Source organism: Gorilla gorilla, chromosome 4 (assembly GCF_029281585.2).
Source record: "Gorilla gorilla gorilla isolate KB3781 chromosome 4, NHGRI_mGorGor1-v2.1_pri, whole genome shotgun sequence".
Lineage (NCBI taxonomy): Eukaryota > Metazoa > Chordata > Mammalia > Primates > Hominidae > Gorilla > Gorilla gorilla.
Window position 1 is genome coordinate 135,880,551 of NC_073228.2, and position 19,300 is coordinate 135,899,850.

Consider the following 19,300-nt stretch of genomic DNA (forward strand, 5'->3'; position numbering starts at 1 on the left):
ATCCCTGGGCTACCTGGGCAGGGATTCAGAAGGTCTTGGCTAGTCAGCACTTTCTAGTCCTTGCAGAGAAAGGGGCCCAGAGACTCCTAAGTCTATGCAACTGTGGCTGGGGTACGAGCCCCAGCCAGAGGAGGAGACAAGGCCAAACCCCAAACACTGGCTGAGCCTGGCCTCACAAGCCATCCCTGGAACCAGGGCCTTAAAGTGGAACGCTGACAGGGAGCCCTGCTGTGCCCCGCCAGCAAAGGGAGGGCCCAGGACACATCTCACAGATGGGACTGACCCTAGGGACAGGGGCTACTCCAGCCAGGGGAGCCCTGCACAAGGCTTGGGATCCGGGTGGGCTGTGCCTCCAGGTGCTCTCCTCTGCTGGACTTCCCTGCTCTCCACCCCTTTGCAGAGGCCTTCACTCTCCTGTGCTGGCTTTTGGGCCAGCTTGGACAAACCTTGGCTCCTGACCCGGGCTTAGCCACCACTGTCTCTCACAGTTTTCTACTAAAATAAACTGTCTCTCACAGTTTTCTACTAAGTGTTTGGGGCACACACTCCATAATGTCATCTACCATGAACGTGGAGAGTGACTTTCTCCACAGTGAAGAAAAAGCCAAACTTTTTTGAAAAGATACACTCCTTTATGCTGAAGGAAACTGCAGGACATACTCACCACTTGTGGGAAAAGTCCTCCTTTGTTAGCCAGTTATAAAATGCTAACATGCTTTGGTCAGGCCAAGACATCAAAGCTTTTTTGATTTTAGATTTACCTTTAAGTACAGCCTTATAAATTAGCAGTTGCCGTTGTTTCTCAGACTCTAGTAGTCCTTAAACACAAAATGACTGAATTAAACCCTGACCTTAGAAAAACAAGTTATTAAGGATTACTTTCTAAATAAAGGTACACATAAAACCATAGGTATATCAGTTTTTGAAGTTATTTGAAGTTAGAAAGAAAAAATAGGTTTGCATGCTTTTCTTTCTGGGATCTTAGTACTCCCAGAAATCAACTGAATATTTGTCACGTATGGATCATTTCAGTATCTGGAGTGAAAAGTGATGGTAAAAGTGGGGATGCTCTAATAACAGAAACTCCTGCCTGTGAATGGCAGCCCAGATTATATCAGGAAAAAAAAAAAGAAAAAGAAAACAAACAAATAAAACAAATCCTCTGAGGCTTGAGGTTGTCCTCAAGAGACACCTGCAACAGTAATTCTACTTTATTCACCTCTGTCACTTTCAGAAAGCCTGAGAAATCAGCCACCACGTTCCCATGGGTGAGCATCGCACCTTTTGGGTTCCCTATAAAAAGAAAGCAAGAAGTCAAATTAGTTGGAAACTCAAGGGCCACTTCTTGAGAGCAGTGCCCAAGTTGGCAGTCCCAGACACCCAGGCTGTCCACCCAAGCCTCTGGCCTTTGTCTTCAGCCACCTTTAGACTTACAGGCAGATGAATGCTGCTTCAGGGAATGCTATCCTATAGACATAGCCTACCATTAGGCTCCCAGCAGCATGGGACCAGGAGGCAGGTGATATGGCTGCACAGGAGGGGTGCCTCAAGGCCTGAAGGGTCAACTGCTTGTGGTCTGTGCCTTATCCTCTCCCATCTTCCTTCAGGAGCAGAGGCTCTCAGCCCCCAGTCCCCTTACGTATAGCAAGGGCTCTGTACTACTCCCTGGGCCTGAGTGGGCCTGGTCTCCTGAGTCCAGCAGCCAACTCTGATGGCAAAGGACTTCTCTGCTGCATTTGGCACCTGGAAAGGCCCCAGGCTCAGGCCAGGCTGGAGATCCAAGAGGGCTGGGCAGCCCTTCCTGCCTGCTCCTTGGCAGAAATGGGACACAAATATTCTTGCTTTGTTTTGATATGACCTTTCACTACTGCTCGTGAGGCCTAGTTCTCTGGGCCCTTGAGGAAGTCAGGGGCTGCTAGGATGACTCAGAGGGTAGAGATGGCTAGGGATCCCAGGCACAGCAAGCTGGGAAGGGAGGACAACTTGGCCACCATTTCCTGTCAGGGTAGATACAATTCCAAAGTTCCTGCCGGACAGATCTGACAGGGCTCAAATCCTAGCCTTGCCACTCACTGCCTGCATAACACTGGCAAGCCATTGTTCCTCTCTGTTTCCTTACCTGTAAGATGGGGGGAGTAATGCCCACCTCACAGGCTTCTATAAGATCTAAAGATATAATCTAAGTACGAAAGATGTTAAATTAGTTTCCACTGAGGCAGCCAGAGATGTTAAATCAGACGTTTCCACTGAGGCAGCAGATACAATAGCTGCAAAACGCAAAAGTGAGGGGCCAGACTACATGCAGAATTTACCCAGGAAACATCAAATAAGCCAACATGTTAACTTTGCAACCCTCACCCTGAATGAGGCAATAAAAGGGCTGAGAGAGACTAAGAGAGTGTTGTACTCAATGCTCCTGAATTGCTCACTTTAAAATGGAGTTGATTTTATGCTATGTGAAATTTGCCCCAGTGAGGGGGTGGGGAGAGAAAGACAGAGAGAGAGAGAGAGAGAATTTTTTTTCATCTTTGGAGACAGCTATGTCACTGAGCTATGACACTGAGTCATAGCCCATCAAAAGGGGAGGAATGAAGGGTCCTCTCTCCCAATCTCAACCTAACACCCGAGCTAACTCAGCCCCTAATGGGATCACTTGAAGTGCCTGATTGTGCTCCCTGCAGCTGGGAGGCCCAATGAGAAAGATGAAGAAGACTGTGGTTGTAAAACGAAAAGAAACCAAATTAATCCCAGGGAATCTGTATATGGAGTCTACAGAAGGAACATCAGTCTTAGAGAGCAGTGGTGGGAATGGTGGGGTGCAAGAAATCTTATCCACGAGACCAGTTTGCCAGGGCAAAATGACAATCGCCCATGAGGGGAGACAATCAAGAGTACACCAGAGACAGAAGCTGAAGTGGAGCAGGCAGCAGGCAACCCAAGGAAGGGCACCACCTAAATCAAGAGTGCTCATGAAGGCAGCCATCAAGCAGAGGGAGTTCTAGACGTTTGCCCAAAACCATCTTTCAACTTTCATAGTCCACTTATTTATTCTCCTACCCCACTTCAAACCTGGTAGGAGAGGGCAGAAACCTCTGTTAGCAAGCTGGGGGAGAAGGAAAAACATCAGAGAGGAACAGAGGAGAGGAGGACCGTGCCCTCCTTACCAAGCCTGCAGCCAGCCCTCGCTCGGGAAAGGAAGGAGTCTCAGTGAAGTGTACTGATTCCTATTTTGGACTGACACTTGTAATTCTGAATTAAGACTGTGTTTGTGACTTGCAATGTCCATAGGACTTTTTATTAACTGAGAGTGACCAGAAAAGGCACAAGATGCCTGAGTTTTTGCCCAGGAGCAGAAAAAGAACTACCCCCGCGGCACAAATTTAAAGGCACGAATGGAGATAAAAATAAAGTTGCTCTCATAATTATATCCCAGGAGGCCTACTTGTTCAACTTACTGGCGACCCATTTGTCAGAGATAAGAGCATCAGGCATGGCCCAATCTTTGAATTCAAGAGACAAGACACATCTGTTTGACTGAAATATATTGTGGATGGGATTTTAACCTGCACTCTGGCACTTCCACTCATATTGCAAATCACAGAGGTGATTCTGGGGACACAGAAGATTATGACACGATTTTAAAAGTTACATTTCTCTAATAAATAGCTGTCAAAATATCTTCCTTTTGAAAAGAAAAAATGCCATGGGGTCTAATTTTATCTCTGCCTATCCTTCTTTCTTCCTAACATCTTTCCTCAAACCCAGGCTCAGATTAAGAAATATCCAAGTTGTCTCATATACAAATCCCACAGAGTACCTGGGCCCACAGAGTATTCCAAGTGTCACCTAGCAATTTCTTCCCACTGACTCTTAGGATCTGGAAGTTTCTAAGGAATATCTCCCAAACACTAGGTATGAAATCAGAAGTGTCATGAAATAGAGTCCCGTGTTACAGAGCTTTGGATTTGCAAAGTTGGCTGACTTGTTCATGCTTGAGAGAACTCAGGGTGAATGGTGTAAGAATCTCAAGGGAAAACTGTCTTCATTGATAAAAAAAAATTCTAAAGCCGCCATTCAGTTCAAGCCAAAACACGTACAACAGCAGTAGTTATTCAATTCCACTTGGTTAGATAAGCCCTTTTCTTTTCCAACATGATGAGAAAAGTTCATGTCCTTTAGTTTTCTTGTGGATATGAATGCCATTTTATACATGTCTAATGGCATATGGAATTTTAAAACATTCCCAGACATGCCCAAATTATTTCTTTAAGTTGTCTCTACATGTGGTCCCAAAGGATGAAGAAGAAGTGAATGTTGGCAACAAATTGTGGGGGGAAGACTAAAAGGTTGCAGAATCAAATTGCAGAATTTTCCCTGGTTTTCTCCTTTTCTGGTGCAATGTCAGTAAGAGATGCTGGCTACCCAGGCCGCCAATGTCTCAGCGGTATGAGACCCACTGTCTATTTCCCACCATCCACTCATAAGCTGACCATTCTTGTATTTGATTTTCTCTCTAGCCACTGAAGAAAAACTCTCCAAGTGTTAGATTCTGCCAATGACATTTTGGCTTTGGTCAGTGTTCCTGGGCAGGCCTCCCATGGCTATTATGTAGAAAGGCATTTTGCTGGGTGACGATCTGCCCTGGTTGGATGTTGGCTCCAGGTGACAGCAGCTGCGGATGGACTTGAGCTCAAGGTTTCTCCTGCAGGGGTGGAAGTGGGTTTGGGGACAGTTCTGGGCCACCCAGCTGGAGGATTCTGGCTGCTTGTTTCTGCTTTTAAATAGTCAAAGTTGGGTTAGAATAGTTACTGGTGACTGACATTCTCTGGAAGTTTCATAATGCAGCTAGAGTGTTCGTCTTCCTGCTAAAGGCTCTCAAATCTTTAGGTCTGAGTCTTACTTTTATCAATCCCATATCCACCAATTTTTAAAAAATCAGACTTGAGGGCTAGTAAGAATAGAAATAATAACTATAATAGTAGCCAAGTATTCAACACCCACTAATGTTGGCACTGTGCTGGGCACTTCATACATGGTAACTCAGTTATTTCTTGAAACAGCCCTATGCAGTAAGTTAAATGTATTCATCTAATACCCAAGAAAACAAGCTTAAGAGAGATTAAGTAATTCTAAAGCTGTACAGCAGGAGTGCTGAGATTTAATTTTATGTCTACATTCATTCAGGTCTTGAACCAAATAGCACAAAACGAATAGGTCATGGTGAACATTTTCCCCAGAAAGCCCACCTCTGAGTAGCCACAGTTCTGGGGATGATGGGCACTTACATGCTCAGCTAAATGACTGTATATGCCTGGGCTTTCACGGGCATCCTCAGTTAGAACAGAAGGGATGCCCTTATTTGAATTGTCTCCACCCCCTCAGCCTCCCAGCCCCACAGCCAGTGCTTAGAATTGATCTCTCATGTTTTGAGACGCTTTCATATGACTCCAGACCTGTGGCCCTTCCCCTCCTATCTTCTTTCTCATCCCTCCCTCCCTCCCATGCTGACTCCTGTGTCCCTCCCTTCAGTCACTCTCCTGTCAAGTGCTTCAGCTCTTGGGCCTCCCCAAGGATCCCATTCTGAAAACCCCACCAAGCCAATCCAGTTGCCAACCTTCCTGCTCCCTCCACAGCGCGGCCCCCGAGGCTCACAGTCTCTGTCCCAGAGGGGCTCTCTTCCCAGAAACTGTCAACACATGCCCCCTTTAGACTCCTCTCATCCTCAGCCAGGACTCTGACTCCCACTCCACAAAGGAGGCAGAAGCCATCAGAGGACTCCCCGCATCTTCCTGGCCTCCCAGACTCTTCTCTTACCCCTTCCTTCCTAGCACGGCCATCTCCTCCCTGGTACTTGGAGGCCTCCTTTCTCCCCCACCCACACCAAAGCTTTGGGGGCTTTGGTGCTTGAGCATCCTCTTCCTTTCTTCTGTCTCCAGTGGCCCCTTCTCAGCTATAAGAAACACTTTCAGGATCTCCAGAAGAGCAACAAACCTCCCCCAAAGCCCTTGGCTCCACCAGCGGCCAATTTTGCTCCCTGCCATACCTTCATAGTCAACTATTAAAAAAAAAAAACACACCAAACCAAAAAAACACAACTTTCTCCTCAAGTATAACACACACATGGAAAAGTGCCCAAATAAGTGTAAAGCTCAATGGAGTTTTCCAAAGTGAACTTGGCTGTACAACCAGCACCCAGATCAAGACATAGAACATCACCAGCATCCCAGAGGCTCCCTTATCACCCTTCCAGGGTGCCATTATCCCAGAAGACACCCTCTACCCTGATTTGTAAAACCACAGGGTAATTAATCACGTTTTATAATTTTATATGAAAGAAATCATACAATCTTTTGTGCCTGGTGTCTTTTGCTCAACATTGTGGCATAATGTTCTACTGTAAGCAAATAAGTATTTGAATTATTTCCAGATTTTGACTATTAGAAACAGTGTTGCTATGAACATGATGGAGCATGCCTTTTGATGGCATGGCCAAGCTTCGTGAAAGAAGTGCACACATGCTTGTACTGAATCAATATCTTTACTTCCCATTTGCTCCTCAGTCCACAGCAACCAGCTCCTCCACCCCATGCCCCAGGACCAGCCTTTTTTTTTTTTTTTTTTTTTTTTTTTGTGATGGAGTCTCACTCTGTTGCCCAGACTGGAGTGAAGTGGCACAATTTCGGCTCACTGCAACCTCTGCCTCCCAGGTTCAAGCGATTCTCCTGCCTCCGCTCCCAAGTAGCTGGGACTACAGGCATGCGCCACCACACTCAGCTAATTGTTTGTATTTTTAGTACAGACAGGGTTTCACCATATTAGCCAGGATGGGCTCGATCTCCTGACCTTGTGATCTACCCACCTCGGACTCCCAAAGTGCTGGGAGGACCAGTCTTTGTCAAGAGCACCAGCAGGTCATTTCATGGTGACATCCTCCAGTTACAACTTACCAGTTACAACTTAACCACGGACGACGCTGACAGATCCTGTTCTCCTCTAGCCTCTCCAGCCCCTCTCTTTTCCTCTCAAAACTCCCTCAAAGCAGCGTGTTCTGTGCTACCATCAGGCCTCCGCATATGCTCTTTCTCCTGCAGGGAATGCCTTTCCCTGGCTTCTGCCGCTACCGATCTTTCAGGACTCTGCTTAGACTGACTTCCTCTGGGAATCCTTTCTGTCCTGCTGTACTGATCTCTCAGTGGCCGGGTAACCCATGCACCAGGGATGCAGACCTCAAGGCAGTGACCGCATCATACTGTGACTGCCTGATGACACAAGCTGGGAGCTCACGGGTGCAGACCTATGTCTTCTCCATCCCTATGCCCTCAGCACCTAATGCTAGGTCTGATGCATAGTGGGTACTCACAAAAATGAGCTGAATGAATGAATATAGATGAATTAGAAAAAGAGTGCTAAAAACACATAGACTGGAAGTTATGTTTTTTAAAAGCACTGTATTTTCTTTGCTGGGAAGACAAGGTATATGAACTCACAAGGATAAAACATCCTAACTATCATTCAAGAGACCCAATTTCCCAAACTGGGCTGTGTTACACCCACATATTATCTTTTTTTCAGAGGTGGGAATGGGTTCAGATTCCAGTCCAGCTAACTGTTATTTTGAAATGAACAGCAAACCACATGCCCACCCCTCAGCCATCACTGGGTACAGACAGACCACAAGCTCTCACCACCTCCCAGGCCTTCTTGGCCTGAATAGGGACTTCAAAGTACTGACTTATTCTAGGAATCTCCACAGATTTTTTCCACCACATGCTAAGAATGAAATCTTCCTGGAATGATTCCACCAGAATCATGGGCCAAATATCAGGTTCAGATCATATTTTCCATCTTTCCCCATGAAAAGAACAATGTGGCCCTTGATGAGGCTGGGAGCCAGGACATTTAGCTTACATTTAAGGGAAGCTGTATCTGGGCTGTGACGCTGAGGACACACAAGGCTGATGTGCCCGACAAGAGGATGAGTACAAGAGGCACAGCATGGGCTTAGCCTAAAGCCAAGGAAATCCAAGTGCACAGCCAGATGGGGTGATATCAGGCCAGAGCCCTGCTCACTCCCCCAGCTCTGCCCAGGCAACAGCCATAGCTTTGGAGTGGGAGGTCTGGGATAGTAAAGCACAGCCTATGTTTCAAGCCCTATACATTCTGCTTCCACCACACAGAGCTTGAGCAGGATGGCTCAGCTTCCTAGAGTCTGGAAAAGCACTGGACATGATGTCTGCCCTCCCCAGCCAGGCAATAGCACATTTCTGCATCATGAAGTTTTTCTCCAGATCCAAGGGCAATGTCTGTGACCAAGTGACCTGTTAAAAGGCTGAAGGCGCACTTTGAAGGCAGGTCCAAAGGTAAGGCCATAGCAGTGACCTGCTCCCCAAAACCATGTCACCAAAAATTCACATTGTAAAACTCAAGACAAAAAGACATTGGAAAATGCTCTTTAAAAAGCAACATAGGCCGGGCGCGGTGGCTCATGCCTGTAATCCCAGCACTTTGGGAGGCCGAGACGGGTGGATCACGAGGTCAGGAGATCGAGACTATCCTGGCTAACACGGTGAAACCCCGTCTCTACTAAAAATACAAAAAATTAGCCGGGCATGGTGGCACGCGCCTGTAGTCCCAGCTACGCGGGAGGCTGAGGCAGGAGAATGGCGTGAACCCGGGAGGCAGAGCTTGCAGTGAGTCGAGATCGCACCACTGCACTCCAGCCTGGGCGACAGAGCGAAACTCCGTCTCAAAAAAAAAAAAAAAAAAAAAAAAAGCAACATAAACCTGAAGGGCATTTTTGAATTCTGGGTTGGCTCTGGATGTCAGCTCCTGGAGAGGAAGGGCTGTGTTGTTATTTTTCTGACAAAGTTTAGTAGAATATGGTGGAAATCCTTGAACCCATGTGAGTTAATGGTAAAAATCTATCTATATTCAATAAAGCATGTTTATCATGATCCACTGACATGAATAATCCTGGTTGTAGGGCTGGTCACAGGTCTGTCAAATGCCTTAGAGGCTGCATCTGCAGAAGGCATGCAGAGCCCCAGTTCACTGCCCACTGAGAGCTGTCATCAAGATGGGCCAATCCTCAGTTTGGAAAAAGAAGGCTGGAGACTTCCTGCCCATTCAGGGCAAGACAAGTGACATCCACGTCATCAGATGAGATGGAAAGGCAGCACTGGGAAAGGCTCTGGCCTGGGAATTATGACAGCAGGGCACAGGTCCTGGTGCTTCTACTTGCTGATGGTGTCCCTTTGGAGCAAGCAGGCTTGGTGACAATCCTGCTCACCTCACAGGCTGTGCTGAGGCCCCAGTGGTGCAGAGAGAGGGTGGACAGCATGCTATAGAAATGCAGAGGGTTGTGTCTGTGCTGTGTCCTCTTGTGCTTTCTGCCTCCCCCAGGAAGCCTTCCTTGATTATTCCTGCCACTGTTGATGTGTGTGCTCCTCTGTCAGCTCCAAGCACAGAGGATATCATTTCTGCTTGTGTGCTTTGCCTGACAGCCTTGCTCATGGCACACCAGCCCCAGCCTGCAGAGCATCTGCATTGCCCTTTCACACACTGTCCCATCTCCCACTTGGCACCTTTAGCCACCCTCATGGCAGATGAGAAATTGGGGACACTGGTGGCAGAGAAGTTAGATGACTGGCTCACAGTCCCCCAGCAAGCAGTGGAGGTAGGACTCAAACCAAGGCTCTCAGACGCCAAACCTCACACTCTTTCCCCAGTCCCCAACACAAAGGCCAGGCAGAGGCAGAAAGCAGGGGAGTGAGAGCTGTTCACCAGAGAGAAATGATGCCAGTGAGAAAGGACCTTCCCTCAGCACATGATCCAGCTGCCCATGACTCTGCTGACTCAGCTCTGGGAGGTGCCAAGCCCTCACACTGGACCTCCCAATGCACACTGTCCATCTGCATCTGGCCACTCTTATGCCGGGCACTGGGAGGTGCAGGAGGGACCCAGTGTCTGGAGCCAGGCACAAGACAAGGCTCAGCCCATTTCAAACAGGGTATCAAAGACTCCAGCAGTCACCTGCTAGGCCACCAGGGAAGGGTGCAGGTAGCCGTGGCTTGGGATCTGCGTGCCTCTGCTTACCTGTCGTGCCGCTTGTGAAACACACAATGGAGAGGTCATCAGGCTGCGGGGGCTGCAGGGGTGAGAAGAGGAGTGTGTTAGGGAGACCCAGTGTGGCCAGCCAGGGCCCAAGATGCCTGGGCTCCCCCACCAGCCAGGCCCATATGTATGCTGTATGTGGGTGTGAGCATGTGTTGGGCACGCCTGCATGCTCCTGTGTGCTGCGCTCAGAAAGGTGGGCAGATGAGCGCTCAGGAAAAAGAAAAAGAAGCTGAGGAAACCTAACTGGGGTGTGAACACTAATCTGTCCCACCAACCTCACATCTGGTCCCACTGCCTCCCCTACTTGAGCCTGGGCTGAATTATCCTAGGTGGGATTGGGCTGCAGTGGCCACATCTCAGTCTCTATCAAAGCTCTGACCTTTCTAGTGGATGTGACCCAGTTCCCTCCCTCCTTCCCATGTTCTCCCAAGTATCTGAGGTTAAGCTTGGGAGCACGTGTGGCTTGGGCACTGAGCTGCCCACTGTGTCACCAAGGCTGCTCTGCATCAGCCCTTGCCCTGGCACTGGGCACATAGTCTGGGGTCACCAGAAAGAGCCCACCAAGTCTGCTTGCATGTAGAGGATGGCTTCCCAGAGGAGGTGACAGTTGCGTTGAGATGGAAGCGCAAGCAAGATTTCTCCCGATGAAGTGTGGGTGGGTGTTTTGGGGAGAGGAACCAGCCTGGGCACAGGCACAGAGGCAGAAGAGAGAAAGGGTGCTGAGGGATGGGAGAGTGGTTCTCTAAAACTGAGCCCTGATGTGTAGGAGATGGGCAAACACCAGGAGCTACCCATGCAGTGCCCTCGGAAGCCAGGGGTGACCTGCTCAGGCCTGTGTGAAGGGAGAGGGAAGGACTGAGCTGGAGGGAGGCCTGGAGGCCATATGCCTTTTAGAAAGTTGAAAACCCCCACATGGCCCATCCCGGGGGCAGCTGTCCTCACTGTGGCTCAACCCCAGGAAGTATCACATGGGGATGACGCACAGAACGGTTCACAAAGCAAAGATGAACAAAGACAGCAGATGCCACAAGGCCATTTGGCACAAGAGTCCATTTCTGGTTCTGCTGCTGCTTCTGTCTACTGCATCTTCTGGAGAGTTCGCCATATTCATAGTGAGAAAATAGGACTTCCCAAAGAAGTTACTTGAAGAACCAAGGGTGGCCAGGATCGGCAGCTCTTTTTTCTCCCTCCCAAATACCTGACTCCTGTTCCAGGTCCTTCCCTGGGCCCTCAGCCCACAGAAGTCCTGGACACTCAAGTGGGCATTTCCTGGCTTGCACACAGGAGTTGCTTATTAACACAGAGGTGCTGTTCTGCACACAGTGAGGGACTCTGTGAGGACAGGCCCTGCACGCCATCTCGCTCAATAAAGACCTGCAGGTGAATTCGCTTACCACAGGAGCCTGGTGATTCTCTTGGCCACAGTCCTGAAAGAAGAAAATGCTGTTTTTAAATGCTCAAAAGTTCTCTCTCTCTCTCTCTTTCTGTCCCTCTGTCTCTGTCTCTTTCTCTCACACACGCACATACAAACACACACACACACATACCCACACACTCACACACACACACCACACACAAAATCAGAATAAACAGCTCAGTAGGCCTTACTCCTGCACCAATCCCAGAGTTTAAGATTCCAAAGAGGCCACTGAGATGGTCATGGCAGACATGACCTCAGTGGCCTCTTCTCAGACAGACATCTAAGCCTGAGGCTCCTGGGAGACAGGGAGGGTGACTAGAGGTTCTAGGCCACCCCACACATTACAGACAGGGAGTCTGAGCCCCAGGGAGAGGCTAAGCAAAGTGCACATGCCACCTGTATGATGGCAATCCGAGTGTGAGCATGTTGGGCTTAAAGTGCTCTTGGCACGGCTGGGCACATGCTCAGGATGCAGCAGCTGGGTGGACTAGGCTTCTGGATGAGCAGTCAGTGCTAGTGGGGCAGGTGGGGGCTGCCAGTGTAGGTCAGCTGCCAGTGCCAGGGAGGGGTACAATGCATAGGCATTACCAGTAGAGTGGGGAGCACACAGGGAGGCAGGAGAAGGAGGGCCTGGGGCCTAGATCCAGTAGGGCATAGTGGGGGGTCAGCTGCTACTGGGCAGGGCCTGAGGCCTTGGAGGCCAGGATGTCCTGTGTCACCCCAGCAGACCACCAACTGCCACCAACCTGATGTCTCTGGGGAGGCCAGGCACAGAAACATCCGTTCTGCTGGCCGCTGGGGGTCTGGATCACATTTGCAAGAACCTCTCCCGGACTCCTGGACCTATGTCTGTAGTCCTCAGACACAGACAGGCTGAGGCTAGCTGGAAATGAGGAAGCTCCAGAGGCTGTGTGAGTACCTCTGAGGTAAGCTGGCACCACGGTCCACCAGTCAGGACCTAGTGCCAGGCTGGATTAACTGATCCAGCCACGGAGCCTATCTCCTAGAGGATGCCTGTGGGCACCAACCTCACCACCCACCACCAGCCCTTGCAAAGCCTGCCCTGTCTGGACACTGATATACCCTGCGGGCCCAAAACAGCCACCTCAGGGCATGAGAGGGACAGATAACCAGAAGTTCTGACTTGGTGACCAGCCAGTAGTAGCCCAGCAAACAGCCCAGAAGCAGACCCTCACCTCCACGGCCTGTATGGACTTAATGACCACCCCGCACTTCTGCCCTCTCTCTTTCAGGGCTTCTTCGAATGGGTCCATGAGGATGATCAGCTTGAGGCCTGGAGTCTCCTTCCTCTCCACATGCTCTAGCAGAAGCACAGCCTTCTGAGGTTTGTCCACAATCACGGTGCTGATGTCCGCTGCAGGGGGCCATCAAGGACAGTCAGGCCATGTGGGCCCAGGTCATGAGTGCAGGCAGCATGTGCCAGGCAGCACTTTCATGGTCTGTGTGCCCATAGCTTATGTGTAAATAAATACATAAGACAGGCCTCGTGTACAGAGGAATTTGCCTTGGGTCCTGGGCGGAACCAAGGGCAGAAGGCCAGGGAACCTCCTCAAGCAGAGTCCAAGCTCCCCTTTGTTCCAGGCTCTGCCCCTATCATCCCAGGTCTGTTTGAGATATTTACCACCCCCCTGCATCTGTGCCAAGCTGTCATGAACTTCAGAGGGTTGTACCCTGTGTGGAGGCTGTTGCAGAGGCTCCTTCTTGGCAGCTGAGCCCTGTGGAAGGAACCTTCATGTGAAGTCTGACCAGGGACAGCTTGACTCAGGAAGCCAACTCAGGAGCCACAGGGTAAGCCCCTAGTATTTTCTAAGAACAAAGTGCCTTTTACGAGTGTCAGACAATCAGCATAACCTGAGAAGCTGGAGGCTGGAGGCTGGGGGCCAGTTGCCAGTGGCAGGGTGGGGTGGCAGTGGGCTTACCTGTATTGATGATGTAGTGGATAGCCCCAGGGCCCAGGGTGTCATAGAGTGGGACCACCACCATGGAATATGTGTAGCAGGCCAGCTCCGCAATGATCCACTGTGGAGACACACAAGGCAGGGGGTGGGGAAGAAGGGGAGATTAGAGGGCTGTCCTGCCCTTAGGCCCAAGTAACCAGCGTCCCTGCTCTAAGCCCTATGCCTGTGGCAAGGAATCCATGAGGTTAATGGGCTGTGTCTGCTCACCCACAGCCTTCTGGACCAGGCCTGTCCCAGAGAATTCTGTAACTCCTGGATTTCATGTCTAAACTGCCCCAAGGACAGTTCCATGGCCCGCATGAGCCTGTTCCTCAGGTCTTTCCTCCCCATTGGCTCAAGGGGCAGATGTTTGTAGAGCTGGGTGGGGTGTGGATGGAGCGTGGCTGGGGTGGCCAGTGCTGATGAGGGGCAGAGCCAGGGTGGGAAGAGGAGTGGTGGCATAGCCCAAGGGTCTCTGTTTTTTCTTTTGTCCTGGGCCCTACAAACAGTGAAAGCAGGACTATTCCATGGCAGCCAACCCCTACCCCACGAATCCCTCTAAAACCAGTCAAGGTAGATGCTCACCTCTGGCCGATTTTGTGCAAAAACACCAATAAACTGATCGGTGCATGCTTTACAATTGTGCTGGAGAAGTCCGGACCCCAGAAATTCAGCCCTGTCGGCCACCTGCACGCAGATGTGGGGAAGTGATGGGAAAACAAGGACTCTTCAACAGGGGAAGGAGATCCCCAGGAGGAATTCTTTTTTTTTTTTTTTTGAGATGGAGTCTTGATCTATCACCCAGGCTGGAGTGCAATGGCACAATCTCTGCTCACTGCAACCTCCGCCTCCCAGGTTCAAGCAATTCTCCTGTCAGCCTCCCAAGTAGCTGGGATTACAGGTGCATGCCACCACACCTGGCTAATTTTTTGTACTTTAGTAGAGATGGAGTTTCACTGCGTTGCCCAGGCTGGTCTCAAACTCCTGTGCTCAGGCAATCCACCCGCCTTGGCCTCCCAAAGTGCTGGGATTACAGGCATGAGCCACCACGCCCGGCCGGGATTCTTATAGATCTGAGGGACCTCCCTGACTTCCAACCCGGGTATGCTGGAAGCCCTTCAAGGCTGTTGCCGGGAGTTTGGCAGACAGGCCAGGGAAATAAATGACTCTCCGAGACCCAGCAGGTGCCCACATCCCTCCCTACCTGCCCTGAGTGCCAGATCTGTATGGGTGGCCAGGGTGGGGCCTGTCCTGTATCACTCACCTCCTGGTAGGACAGCCACTGGTAAGGCTGCTTAGGCTTCCTGAAACCAAGACAGGGCCCATTCCCTGTAGAGAGATAAGAAAGCCTTGTGTCAGGGAGGGGTCACAGTGGGTGTGCCACCTGCATCCGCCCATCAGAAACCTGGATGGACATCCCATACTGTAGTGTGTCCATGGGCCAAGTGAACTGCCCTCCTGCACTGCCAGCTACCTGTCTAATCTGCTGAAGCCCAAGAGGGCCTAAAGCACATAAGTATGGCATCATCCCAGGGATCAGGGAGGTCTGGAAATGGGGAATGATGCAGCGCCTAGTCCCCACCATAATTTGTGTGGTGATCCCTATTACAGACCCAAAGGATACAGACACCTGGGGACCACTGGGAGGAGGTGGTAGGCTGCCTCTCTTTGCCTCTTACCCTGAGAGCACCCAGACATCTCAGAGGTTCAGGTTCAGAACCATGCCAGCCAGTGGCCTGGCAGTTCAAGGCTTCCCAAGAGTATAGAGTGTGGGCCAAGTGATGGCCTAAGGTCAAGCTGCCCCAAGGGCTGGAACAAAGCTGAGGTCAGCCCTTTAGCCATATAATGCAGCTGCTTCTCTGACTGGTGGGAGGAAGGCCAGGAGTAGCTTCTCTCCACTGAACCTGGGGATAGCTCACCTGCCATGGCCCTGGTATCATGCTTGCATACCCACCCTTGCACCCACTCCACCCCTGCCACACAGCCCCTCCACACCCCCACAACCCTTCTCACCTGAGATGCTAAGCCCACGGCGGAACACCTGGTACATGGTCCGGGCATCATCATAGTAGTGGGTAAGTAGCTGAGGGCCAGACCCAATCACAGATCGCCGTGCCCCGCCACTGTCCTACAAGCCAAGCACCGGCCAGAGAAGTTGGCTGAGGCAGGTAGGGGTGCCAGGAGAGGGCCGCAGCATGCACAAGGCTGTACACAGCTCGGATGTACAACCCGTGCGTGCAGTTAGCACTGCGGCATCTGTGTGCCCGCGTACGCATGGACTACACACACCTGGACTGTATACACTCAACCTGCATGTAGCCACACTCCGACATAGTTGGCTCATGCATAAAGGCCGGGTATACCAGTGTCCCCACATACAAACTCCACACACACATACAGCATTCACACAGCAGGTCAGCATATACAGAATGTCCAGAGTTTTCAGTTAATGTTCGTACACACCCATGTCTCATTCATACAACACAGTGGGGAGTATTGGCTGGATTCAAGAACAACCTGCCAAGGTATCTCCCATCCCGTCATCTACTGCTATGCCCCTGAGTTAAGGATCAGTTGGGTGTGGTGTTAGCTAAGAAGGCTGCCACCCATGATTCACATAATGATGTGAGTTAGAGGACTGTGCTGAAGGTTCTGTCCCAGGCACAGAAGCCTAGGAGGCTAGGGAGGGAGGACGGGCTGAATTATGTTCATGTGCAATGGGGGAGGAGAGGCAGGCAGCAAGTTCCTGGGCCCAAAGTGGCACGAGTGCAGAGTGGGAAGGTGGCAAACCCCCTCTGTGCTGGTGAGTAGGGCGAGGAGCCAGCCTTCTCCTGCCTCCTCCCCTTCTACCCTGTCACCCTTCCCCAGGGTGCCCAAACCAAACTCTCCAGTATCACAGCTCCACCTCTTCTTCAAGCACTATTTGAGCTACCCTGGGCTGGGCCAGAGCCTGCCACCTCTTGGAACAGCAGGTCTAAGGAAAAAAACATCTGTGAGAACCAGAAAGCAAACAGCCGAACTCAAAACCACAGGCAGCTCCCGACTGTTTTGGAGTGGAAAGTTCTGATTGGCCAGTGCTTTCAAGGACCAAGCCCACCTAAGACCTGCAAGAGAAGCTGGGACACATCCAGTCAGACCCAGTTGTACTTGGGCAACAGATATGGTACAAGGAGAGACTGTATGCCAGGGACAGAAGAGGCTCCACACTGGGCATGTGTGTTATCAATCAGCTGCCAAGCTGGGCTTCGAAGGATGCATGGGGGTTGCCGGACAGAGTGAGGAGGAGGGAATAGCAACCCTGCATAGGCAGCACCACATGCAAATGCACCGGTAGGAGGCACAGGTGCATTTGGGGAACTGTAGGCAATTCATGGAGCTCCAGATGGCAATGGTGGGGGAGGAGGCCAGAGAGGCTACAGATCGAGGCAGAATCTGGACTTGAGGTTGAGGGTAATGGGGAGCCAGGAAAGGGTTTTAGGCCAGGGGGAGTGACAAGATCTGAATTATTTCTCACCACACAGCAGGCACAGTCAATGCTGCCAGGCTCTGTCTGATCTGGGCCCCTCTTGCCTCTCCCATCTCATTTCCTACCACTGTCTCCTTTGCCTACTCCGGTGCAGCCACTCTGGCTTTCTGGGCTCCTGGGGGATGAGGCAAGGGAGGATGCAGTCATTCCAGGAAGGGAGGCATTAGCTTTATCCCATGTCCTGTCTTCGAGACCCACAAGGTGACTCACTCAGTGGCCCCTACACACGAGCCAGGGTCATCCCTCTCACCATTCTGACACCATCCAGACCACTGTCACCTCCAACCCAGATGCCTGCAGCTGCTTTCTTATGCTTGCCCCTGTCACACCCACCTTTCTACGGCACAAACTGGCCATGTCTCTCCCTACTGAAAACCTCAAATAGCTCCACGCTGTTCCCTCTGCTGGTCCCTGCACAGTTCACAGGGCTCTGTCCTTGCTGACCTCTCCCGATGTGATATAGTCACAAGCTTAACCAAAAACAGCTGTCCTTAGTGGCTTCTCTGGGTCATCACACCCAATCTTTACCACACCTTAGAAAGCAGGTGCTCTTTTTATTACACACTTTACAACTGAGAGCCCTGAGGCTCAGAGAGTTAAGAAACTGCCCAGGGCCATACAACTCAGAGGCACAGCCAGGCTTCAAACCCAGGACTTCCAGTCACCAAAGGCCATTCTCAACAGCACTTGGCCAGCCCATCTCTGGCCCCTCTCCACTACCTAGCATCCCACGCAAAGCCCCCATGTGCTTCAGCACACACCTGCACCTTTGCACATACCATTCTTCCGCTGGAAAAATGCCCTGAAGATCCCAGCCCCTACCTTAACCTGCACCCTCCCCTACAAGGCAAAACATGCTTATGATCGCCAAGGTGCACTGTCAAGAGCAAAAGGCAAGGTGCACAACAGGGTATGTGGTGGATATGAGTTAAAGCGTGGTGAGTGTCTCTACACATCTGCTCACGGCCAGGACAGAGCATTAGCAGGTTGCCTCAGGGGAAGAGAACTGGGAGAGCAAGGAAGAAGACAGAAGCTTTTCAGTACATTCCATTTGTTTGTTCTGGACTATATGGATACATTATCTATTCCAAATGAACAGAATTCAAGAGGAGAAAAAGCAAATTTTTAAAAGGCAAAAATAAATTCCATAAGCTTAATAATGAAACACGCCTCACCAGTCCTTCCAGGCTTAGCCTAGAACACCCTTGTCCACTGGCCCTTGTATCATCTTCCCCTTGGTGGCACCATGTGTGAGTCCATGTACTCAGGGAGAGCAGGGCCGGGGGTGGGCTGAATCCTGGGTCCCAGCACCAGACCAGGAGAGTTTGGGAGGGAATCTACCAGGAAGCTCCTCAAGAACCTGCTTAGGCTTCCTACTGCAATACCAACGAGCCAAGGCCCTCCTACCCGAGAAGCAGGCAAACCAGAGGCCCAGTGCAAGGCCCAGGTCAGGCTCTACCCAGAGGCAGTTCCTGGGAGAGGCAGAAGGAGTGCCTGGTAGGAGACCCTGCCCAAGGCTGCTGCAGAGCTAAGTGGCTGACTGCCAGGGGAGACACCTTCTCTGGGCCATGTGAGGTCAAATAAGCCACAAGTCTGGCTTCTACTTCCAAGATGCCTGTCCTCCGCCCCCTACTTTCTGCAGTGGAACGTCTCCTACCCTGCTCACCTCTACTTCTTCTGACTGCATCAGGAGGTTGCATGGCGGCTGCAAGGCCTTTGGCCGGTGAGTGAACCAGTAGGCAAGGATGGCAGCCAGGGCACCCATACTCACGAGGGTGGTGGCCGAGAGGCTGCGGAAAAACTGTCCCAAGTCACCTAGCTCAGGCAGTCGCAGTATCCTCAGGATCTCCTGTGTCTGCATCTTCTCCAGAAGTGAGAGGACAAACTCTGTTGAAAACAAGAGTCAGATAAGGCAAGAGACCTGACGGGCAGGTTAGGGAGGGGTCCTGGGTCACAGGACCTGATATCTGGTCTGAAACACCACAGGGCAGGCCCTGGGGGAGTTGGGATGTACAGAGTGCACCCCAGAAGCTGGCTACCTAGAAGGGCTTTTCCCAGGAAGAGGCCAGAACCTTCTGCCATCACACCTGACAGTCAGATGTCCTGCCCACTTTTCCTGAGAATCATACACTCAGGCCCTGGGCCATGGCTGACAGCTGCTTCCATATTTTCCAGGGCCACTGCTCTGGCAGCTCTGGGAATGATGCTTCCTGGACCTCAAGGCCTGGGTGCTCTGTTCTCCCGTGTGACTGCTGTCATAGCATTTTACTTATCTTTGCT

At 50.9% G+C, this 19,300-nt stretch overlaps 1 protein-coding gene across 7 annotated transcripts in view; it reads right to left on the reverse strand.

Moving 5' to 3' along the window:
* Nucleotides 1-19,300, reverse strand: part of ACSL6 (acyl-CoA synthetase long chain family member 6) — a 62,122-nt gene that overhangs the window by 25,425 nt on the left and 17,397 nt on the right. For all 7 annotated transcript variants that reach the window (XM_055386563.2, XM_055386562.2, XM_055386566.2 and 4 more), the window contains exons 2-10: nucleotides 18,687-18,907; nucleotides 15,508-15,622; nucleotides 14,759-14,823; nucleotides 14,080-14,181; nucleotides 13,477-13,576; nucleotides 12,733-12,911; nucleotides 11,511-11,543; nucleotides 10,096-10,147; nucleotides 1,220-1,293 (exon numbers count right to left, since the gene is read on the reverse strand). In XM_055386563.2, the coding sequence (XP_055242538.2) occupies nucleotides 1,220-1,293; nucleotides 10,096-10,147; nucleotides 11,511-11,543; nucleotides 12,733-12,911; nucleotides 13,477-13,576; nucleotides 14,080-14,181; nucleotides 14,759-14,823; nucleotides 15,508-15,622; nucleotides 18,687-18,907 (941 nt within the window). The remainder of the gene's footprint in view (nucleotides 1-1,219; nucleotides 1,294-10,095; nucleotides 10,148-11,510; nucleotides 11,544-12,732; nucleotides 12,912-13,476; nucleotides 13,577-14,079; nucleotides 14,182-14,758; nucleotides 14,824-15,507; nucleotides 15,623-18,686; nucleotides 18,908-19,300) is intronic.